The sequence below is a fragment of the Sylvia atricapilla genome, chromosome 11 (genome assembly GCF_009819655.1).
Source record: "Sylvia atricapilla isolate bSylAtr1 chromosome 11, bSylAtr1.pri, whole genome shotgun sequence".
Lineage (NCBI taxonomy): Eukaryota > Metazoa > Chordata > Aves > Passeriformes > Sylviidae > Sylvia > Sylvia atricapilla.
Window position 1 is genome coordinate 9818352 of NC_089150.1, and position 9383 is coordinate 9827734.

General features: G+C 44.8%; 1 protein-coding gene and 1 long non-coding RNA gene across 2 annotated transcripts; one reads left to right on the top strand and one right to left on the bottom strand.

Moving 5' to 3' along the window:
- Positions 1-370: 370 nt before the first annotated feature.
- CCDC51 (coiled-coil domain containing 51) lies at positions 371-4521 on the bottom strand. The gene is made up of 5 exons (XM_066326625.1): positions 4506-4521; positions 2921-3149; positions 2453-2789; positions 1973-2137; positions 371-1229 (listed from the first exon to the last, which is right to left on the bottom strand). Exons 3-5 carry the CDS (start codon positions 2768-2770, stop codon positions 453-455), a joined length of 1260 nt encoding a protein of 419 aa, XP_066182722.1. The 5' UTR covers positions 2771-2789; positions 2921-3149; positions 4506-4521; the 3' UTR covers positions 371-452.
- A 19-nt stretch (positions 4522-4540) lies between these two features.
- Positions 4541-8896, top strand: LOC136365916 (uncharacterized). Its single transcript, XR_010744436.1, has 4 exons — positions 4541-4624; positions 4701-4756; positions 6563-6650; positions 8722-8896. It is a non-coding gene; the product is annotated as an uncharacterized lncRNA (long non-coding RNA).
- The last annotated feature ends 487 nt before the right edge of the window (positions 8897-9383 follow it).

The window sequence follows — 9383 nt, forward strand, 5'->3', positions numbered from 1 at the left end:
ACTGGGGATGCAAACTGGGGCCCATTGGGGTGAGTTAGACCCTGATGGGAACAACTGGGACCACTGTAGGGTGATGTGGGGCACTGGGAGCAATCAGGGGTACAACTCGGGGTCTGAAGGGCCATTCTGGGCCTCGCAGATGCAATCTGGGGCCTCACAGGGCATTCAGGGTGCTGTCCTGATAAACAAGACTAGGCAGTTAGAGCGAAACAGTGAATGAAATGAACAGACCAAATTCTGGCATTTCCTTTGCTTGTTGAAAAGCACAGTGTGACAGAGACTTGGTATGGAGCCTGCAGCAGTAATGGACTAAGGCTTTTCAAGTTTTTCAAATATACAGGAGAAGGCATAATGAGAAACACTACAGCAGTTTTATTTAGACTTGTACTCCAGGTACTTAGAGTGCAAGCTTACCTTGATTAATCTAATAAGTTGTGGCAATTAATCAGGGATCAGTTCCCTTTTAGTATGATATAGAGTACAGGCAGAGTAATGGCAAACATAGCACATGTCAGTGCAGTGCTGTAAATAGAACTTCTCTTGATTTGCGTTTCCAGCCTCCGCTCGGTGTCACACAATTCCAAAATGACATCTCTCACAGCAGCAGCCTGGCCCTTGCCCTCCCCTGAAGGCCTTGGCATCACTCTTTCTGTAGGTCGGGAGTGGATGGCGAGTTTGACACTCTGCAGCTCAGACAGCACCTGTGTGATACTTTCCTGCAGACTGTTAAACTGCTGTTGTAAACTCCCTAGACACGAACTGACTTGTTTAATGTAGTTTAGCTGTTCATTTAAAGGCATTAAAAGAGAATCTATTTTTATGGAGTCATTCCTGGTTTCTCTAGTTAACAAAGCCCCTTCTTTCACTCCCCGTGATGCTGTTGTTTGCAGCACATTTTTTAGGTCTTCTATGACATCACTGAGATCTTTCTGCTGCAAGTAATGGCTGGAGGCCTGTTCTTTGATGGCTTCTTGTAAATTTACTGGGCCCTTCTGTGCTTCAAGCACCAAGACTTTCAATTCTTGCAGCCTCACTCGATTGACATAGGTGGAACCAAGAACACCTATAACAGCTCCCAGGACAGAGCCAATAATAGACCAGTTCTTCGTTTTTTCAGCTCTTGTGCGCTCTTTCTCATGGCTTTCCCTGACAGCTGCAGAGAAGAGAGAGAATTTCTCTCTCTCAGATTCTTCTGCATTTAAATATGCAGCTCGGTACCTCTTCTCTTCCTGCAAGAAATACAGGGATGAAAAGAGAAGGTATAATATGAAGCTATGAAGTCTACACTAAAGGAAAAAAAAAAACCCAAACCAACCCCCAAACCCCAGTGCAGGTGAAGGAATGGAAATTCAGAACATCTATTAGTAGTTTCAGAAATTTTCCCTTGAATGTGAGATTTTCTTTATTAATCCTACTTAAGTCAATGAGACATCATTTTAAGTCTGAGAAGTGGAAGAGGTTTTATCAGGAATCACAGCTGAAGATCCTGTACATGAGAATTTGCCACGTGATGATAGAAAATGGGTATGAGTGAACAAGGTCTTTCACTTCCCATAATGTTCACTGTTTCAGCCCTGCTGACTTCTCCAGACACCAGCAGAAAGGAGCTAAAAGAACTTCCATAGATTAACTGTAAAGGAGTTTCTCTCATCCCATAGAGAGTTAATACATTGAATGGCAGCTTTTTCTTAAGTACTCGTGTACAGGTCACCACTACAATTAATTTTCTAGGCTCATTATCTTCAGTTTGATTCTCCAAATTTACTACTCTACATTAGCATTAACATATAAAATTTGCAGAGGGGATCAAACCATTGATAATAACAAATTAAAACAAGTACCCTAAGAAATTAACTCCAATCACTTATTTCAGAATTGAACTGCATCTACAAAGACAATCAATCACTAGTGAAGGAAACAAAGCACACAGTTTTTCAACATATTCACCGATGCTTAAGTACCAACAAATTACCTGTAGCAACCTGTGTTCCAGAGTTGCCAGTTCTAAATACTGGGTGTCATCCCGAGAGACTCTGTCTAAGCGATCCCGAATTTCCTTCAGTTTAATCTGTTGGGCTTCTACATTTTCACGAGCCTCTCGTACTATTCCTCGAGCTACCATAAAGACATTTTCTGCCTGAGAGGAAAAAGCAATTATTTTAAAGACTTATTACCATACAGATCTAAATTGCTGAATTAGACTTTTTTTTTTGGGGAGGTGGTGGGGGTGGGAGGAAAAAACCACCAACAAAATAAACCACATTCCAGTTCAGGGGATAAGCTCTATTTACTACATACATAGCCTAGAACACATTCACAGTACCTGCACAGACAGCCAAAGCAGAAAAAGACATAATTCTCCTTGGATACCTTTTCTGTCTCACAGACAGTGTTTATGCTTCATATAGCTCCATCTATCATTTCAAAAATCCTGCATTATCTCCGTGTTTACCTCTGTCACTTTTCCCTGAGCCTCTCGAACTTCATTGATTCCAACAAATTCTTCGTATCTGTCCCACCAATTCCTGCATGTTGCAGACACTTTTTGGAGGGAGTTTTTCCCCATAACAGTCCCTGATTCTGTGATCCGATGAAGGAGACCCATGGCCATTTCCACTGCAGACTTGGCTTCAGGCCTCTTGGGCGCTGATGGGCAGTAAGTCCTCACCACGTGTAAATTCACTTTTGGACTCCACTTCATCAATGAATGGTGATACTGCAGACCACAGGACACTGAGGACACACCTGAGGTGTATTTCATAGGCCCCATGTCTTGAATGTTTTAATCACTAAATAAAAATGTTACAAGGAAGAAGAGAAATTATTCAAGTATGGCTGATTCATAGCTCTTCAACCTGTGTGCCAAAACGAATCAATTCAAGAATGGCTAAACCATTGCTACTTTTACACCACTGCTTACCTAGAGAACTTTCCACAGTTTTCAACAAAGTGCAATTGTGCCACAGATTCCTATTTTCTGTTAGGAAGTACTCCCACCATGCTTCATGCTTCTTGATTACTAATTCACCCACAGCGTGAAGAGCGATCATGTGCAGATCCAATATGAGCAGGAGTAACTTCAGAGAAATTTAGTGCTTCAGCAGAGCAGTGATTGCACAACGTGGTTGGTACCTCAGGTACTCACAATTCTGCAAAAGAACAGAAAAGGAAAAAAGGCAGAGAGGGGACAAAATCTTGATAAAAAACGAATTGTGGCTCGATCATTATCTTACATTGCACAGATACAGGAAGCGTTGAAGGATGCAAAGACAAAACCACAAAGGACACAGGGAAAACCCAGAAGTGCTGAACTAAACACAAGTATTCTCATGAGACTGCCTACAAAATAATAAACCAGGATGAGCCACAAGAATAGAAAAATCTCAGGCAGTGAACGTACAGTATTCTAACACACAGCTGCATTTTAAAATGAGCTTAAAATTCTTGCTTACCCTGCAAAAGCAGGCTGCTAGTTATGGTTTATTGTCAACTGATTTTAAATATCATCTTAAGAGTTCTACTGAGGCCCATTCCCCTAAAAACTGGAAGCAGGAAAAATTTTCAGTCAGGTTTTATATGAAATTTGAGTATGACTGCCTTAGGATTTGACTAATATAATATGAAAACATGAATTATTGGGAACGCTTGGTAACTGCTGCATAGAATTTTTAATTATTTTAAAACAGCTTTCCTTGTTAATCTTAGGTGGTTAATACAGGCATCTACACAAAAAAGTATTGTACCTGCTGGAAAAATTCTGACCGCTATAGGTCCATTCCCTGCTGACTAGTTCTAACAACTAATAATAACACTAAGTGGCATTATAAAAACCTTATCAGTTGTTTTACAAGCATAACAACATGGAAGGTCAAATCCAGAGGAACATGAAAATGAAGGAAGTTCTCTCTCCTGCCAGCACCACTCACAAATCTGCTATGAACAGCACTATTGAACACCTTCTCTACACTGCAGGCCACAATAAATATCAGCTCAATTATGTCTGTTCCAGACTGCAAAATTACCCTCTCTTAATCGCACTACTGCATGAAGAGTTTAACCAAGCATTCATGCTACTGGAGTATAGAGAAAGAACAGAGAGGAAGCTGAGATTTGAAGAATTGCAGTCACAGACTGCGATGAAGGTGATCTCAGCCTGAGCTCAGAGGACACGAGAAAGTTGCGAACGCTTAATCGGAGACGACGTGCCTTGCTTCCCCCGCAAGAAGCATTTCGTGTGCCCGCAGTCACGGCCGAACACCCTCTGAGAGGCCGCCGCTCGCCCGGAGCCGGCACACCCGCACTCCGCTCCCGCAGCGCTCCCAAGCGCAGCCCGGCACCGCGGCGCACCCGCATCCCGCCGCCGGCTTCTGCCGCCCCGCCGCCCCTTCCCTGCCCGCGGGGCCTTCCACCGACCCGCCCGAGCCGCCGCTCCCCTCCCGGCCCCTCCCGGCCCCTCCCGGCCGACCCCGGCCCGGCCCCGCACCTGCCCCGGCCCGGCCCCGCACCTGCCCCGGCCCGGCGGCGGAAGCGGCGGCGGAAGCGGCGGAAGCGGCGGAAGCGGCGGGAGCGGCGGCGGAAGCGGCGGGAGCGGGCGGAGCGAGCGGAGCCATGTCGGGCCGGGAGGGTAAGGCCGGGCCCGGGGCCGCCGGTGCCGCCCGCTCGGCCCCGCCCGGCCCTCACTGTCTGCTCTGTCTTTGCAGGCGGCAAGAAGAAGCCGCTGAAGCAGCCGAAGAAGCAGACGAAGGACCTGGATGAGGTAGGGCGGCGGGAGAGCCCCGGCGGCGGCGGGGGCTCGGGCCCGGCCGTGAGGGAGCCGGCGGCCTGGCTGCCCGGGGGGCTCCTCCTGACACTTGCCGGAGCAGGTAGTGACAGGATGAGGGCGAATGGGCTTAAGTGAAAGACAGGCGGTTTGGATCAGATATTAGGAAGATATTCTTGCCTGTGAGGGTGCTGAGTCCCTGGCACAGCCTGCCCATGGAAGCTGGGGCTGCCCCATCCCTGGAAGTGTTCGAGGCCAGGCTGGACGAAATTTGGAGTAGCCTGGGCTTGTGGAAGGTGTCTCTGCCAATGGCAGGACTTTGGAACGAGGTGATGTTTAAGGTCCCTTCCTTGACCCAAACCATTCTGTGTTTCGCTGATTCCATGACGACATCGTGCCTGTGTTCACCATGCTGGTGGATGCAGCAGTGCTGGCTGCCGGAGCAGCTTGGAATGCCCTTGCCAAAGCATCGGACTTCCATCTGAAGTCCATCAATCACTGCGGTCCCAGCGGCTTGGGATTACTGTGTAGCTTGGATAAATTAAATGCTAGTGAATTGCGTGTTAGAGATACTCTGAATCCTTACGTTTAAGTATGGATGTGAGCTGCTGATTTTGAGATTAGTGCATGATGGATGAGGTGCTACTGTTTGGAAAAAGGGAAATACAATATCTCTTTGAAAAAGGAAAAAAAATCATAGCTTTCTTAATAAGCTTTATTAAAGCTTATTATTCGTTAAAGAAATGGTAGAACTAATAAAGTGCTTACAAGGATACAAGTTATAAACATTTGTGTGTCAAGTGATGTAACATTTCTTTTTGTCTCAGCCCTGCAATACTGGAGCACTTGGGAGCAGCACACTGCAAGAAAAAAATAAACCCACAGAAAAGGATAAATGTGAGGGATTGATTTACTGGGAAAGACACATTAGCCTACAGGAGACAGGAAAACCTGGCGAGAGAAACAGAGGGTTCTGTTCTGTGAGGGGTAGGTAGGGGAAGTAATATGGTTACGTTGCAGCAAGGGAGGCTTTAACTGAAAGAAGAGGAAAGCTTTGCAGTTGTAAAGATGAGCTATAGACTGGATTGGTGAAGAATCTGTGGAATCTCAGTCAATCTTGTCAAGGTCCTCAGTTCAGTTACCCCGAAGTCCTGAGTACAGAGTTAAAAATCTGCGTCCTTTCCAGCCTTGGTGTCTGTGAAGAATTTGTGTCTAAGGGACAGAGGATGTCTGATTTCTCCTGGATTTGGAGGTTCGTCCAGCAAGGAGGTTCAGTAGCTGCATTGCCTGTACAATTTGCCAGCAGCCTCATTACATTTCTTGTAATTAACACAAATTTATTAAACCCAGCAAAAATGACATATGTGCGGGAGGATTTTTTTAAAAAAAATTTTTTTTTCAGGTGAAAGCAGCCTTACTTTATTTACATTCTTCATAATCTAAATGTTTTTGTTAGTGCCTATTTGCTGGGCTCTATGTGTCACTGAGGAAATGTTAATGAATGATGTTAGTGCAAACATCTATCAGTCAGAGGAATCATAATCTCAGAATGAGATTATGCCATGGGAAATAATTCCAGAAGGACCAAACATACAGAGTTAAAGTTTAGTTTGTGTTACAGCAAAAACCTTGGTGATAATTCCACCATGTTCTGCATATTTAGCATTATTCAGCCATCCTGCCTCAGTCCAGTCAGGTGTTTGTTGCTGCTGGAATATTACATTTGGTTTTCATTCCTTCTCAGTTGTTTTTGAATTTTTCTGTGGAAGAGATGTTAAAAAATGCTGCTGTGCTTTCCTTTAGACTGATCTGGCATTCAAACAAAAACAGAAGGAGGAGCAAAAGAAACTTGAGGAGATGAAAGCAAAAGCTGCTGGAAAAGGACCCCTGGGTAAGTGAGGTGCCATCCTGGCAGGAGAAATGGGGGTCTTGCTGGCTTCAAACATTTAATGTTTTTGCTTGACAAACATAAAAAGGCAGGTGCCTCTGGGTTATTTGACATATGTAAGTAAGTTGGTGGCAGGTACAGATGATATGGAACAAATAAGGGTTTTTTTTGTTTTTCTCTTTTCAATGCATTTTCATCCCCAAAGGATGCAGGTTCTGGTTCAGCAGGCAAAACACTGTGTCTGGCATGCTGACCTATTCCACTGGTTATGTGCAGGGACATTTCTACTCTTCTTTTAGCACACCAGTCTTTTCAGATGTATTACATGTAGGCTTTGCCACAGTCCTCCAAGTTGAACAAATCCAGCGCTTGTCCTCTGAGAGGGTGAATTTCTTCAAGAGCAGGAAATTTTTGGCAGGTTAAAAAAAGGTGACTGGAAATCAGTCTGACTTTAATGCTCTGCCTGAGTGACTAAAATACAGTGCAGTGAGTTCACAGGATGTGCCTTGGTGGTGCACAGAGCCCAGTCTGTGTCTCAGTGCAGTCTCAGTGTTCTGGTGGGTCTGCACTTGCCTTCTGCTCCTCCAGCATTTGCCATGGTCAGAGATGTTCGAGGGTGTGCCCTGCCTGCTCCTGACCTGTGGCCCATTAATGTTACTAACCACTTTTCCATTCTGAGAAGATCATTAGCTTCACACTTTACTTCTTATTTTTCAGCAAATTTGAAAGACCTTTCCAATAATCCCGTAGCAAAATAGTTTCACTAACAACCTTTGCTATGGAATCTTGTCGGGTACTGTGTGAAAATATGAAGTCCTCTGAGTTCAGACACTTACTGATAACCTCAGGGTGCCAGCAGGTCAGTGAGGAAGGATTTACTCTTAACTTGGGAATGGGAGTCCTCTTAACTTTCACAAGACTCTTCATTCAATTGCTTTGTTCCAGACTCTTACCTGTTCAGAGATTGAGTTCAGACTCGCTGCTCTGTAGTTGCCTAGCTCTTCACAAAACCCATTCCATATCTGGGAGCTTTGCTGGCAGTCTGTGAATCCTCTGACATAGTGTCTATATTAGTGTTTTAAATCTTAGCCAGCAGATCTGCGTTTTTGCATTACAGCTTGTTGGGTGCTCTTGAAGGAAGTGCCATCCAGTCCTGCTGACTTGGAATAGTTTATTTATCTCAGACTGATCTAACTCCTCTGTTTTATCCGTGTACAAAAAGTGTGCTGCGTGTGGGACTTGGAGTATCTTTGGGGTTTCAGACAAATGCAAAAGAATTCACTGAGCCTCTCTTCTGTCCTTACCATCCTAAACTCATTCTGTGTAGGGTGCTTCAGCTCACACATCTCTTTGGAGTTTTCTCTGCCCTTTTCTAGACTCAGTGTCAGTCATCTGGCCCTTGTCTGATGCTTACTAAAGCAGGTTATGATTGTTGTGTTGCTGTGGCAGGGTCAGCCTATTTCCAAGAGCCTTAGCAGGGCAGTGCTTTTGGAATCAAGTTGCAATGCAGAGTCTGTTGCTGACCCTTGGCTCTCACAGTCTGTCTTGGCGGAGCCTTGCTGTTCTCTTTCCTTCCCGCTGGTCAGACCTGACACAACTGCAGAAAAACAGCATTTACAACAAATGCCACACTTGTAGCTGTGTCAGTGCCTGGTGTTATTTCACTTTAGTGTCTTCAGTAATCTGCAGGAATTCCAGTACCTGCTTCTGTAGAGCTTTGATCCCAGCTGGGGGCTTTGGTGTAGGTAGGGATACCAATGCTTTTATTCCCTTAGCCTTGAATTTGTTTTGACCAGACTGTGCTCCTGCTCGATAAGAAATAATCGATGGAGAAACAAAGTAACTGTTGGAATATTTGGTTCCAGGAGAAACTTTATTTCTAATGTTAAATAAATCAGTTCACAGTAAGGTGTGTGAGATCAAAACCACAAAGGAGTAGTCACACATGCAGAAACAATTCCGCAGTGGGGCCTTGGGCTGTGCACGCTGTCCCTTGGGGGGATTCAGCCTTATGAGGAACTGCATTTGTAGCTAAGCTCTGTCACCTAACCATCTGTGTTGTTTCTTTTGGCAGCCAGTGGTGGAATAAAGAAGTCTGGCAAAAAGTAGCTTGATCAAACTGCAGGGTGAGAAGTGATCAAGTTACTCAATGGACCTGCAGAGTTCCAAGAGTCCTGAAAACCTTTTGTCATTTGGGAAACATTGTACATTTTGTTTAGTCAGAATAAATCCTTTTTGTTAAGATGTGATATTTTCTCCTTACCCATAGGTTTTGTTTAAATATGGCTTTACTGTTTAGTACCAGAAATGAAACTTTTACTGAAGACCATTTGTGCCCTTGTGCAGCCTGAGTGCATATGTTGGTTTGGTAGTCATTTGTGAGAATAAATTTCGACTTCTCTCTTTTTACAGTGGAGTCAGGGCCTCTGCAGAGTTTTAATCCGGAGGTTTAAGTCCAGCTGCAGTTGTCTGTGGCTACAGCAGTGTGTGCTCTCCTAAGAGCTTTAAGTTTTCTTTAAACAAAAGTTGGGTTATACTTCCATCCCCGGCACCTTAGGGTCAGCCACTCCAACACTCCTTTCTGTGTTCCTACTCAAGAACACTGCTGTGCCCTATAGTCCCACTGCCTGCTGAACATACACTTGCCTTTGTCCTACGAATTGTCACTGTACCGTTTTCCTGAGCTACATACTGACATCACAGCTCCTTTATACCCATGGAGTGCCTTTGGAGTGG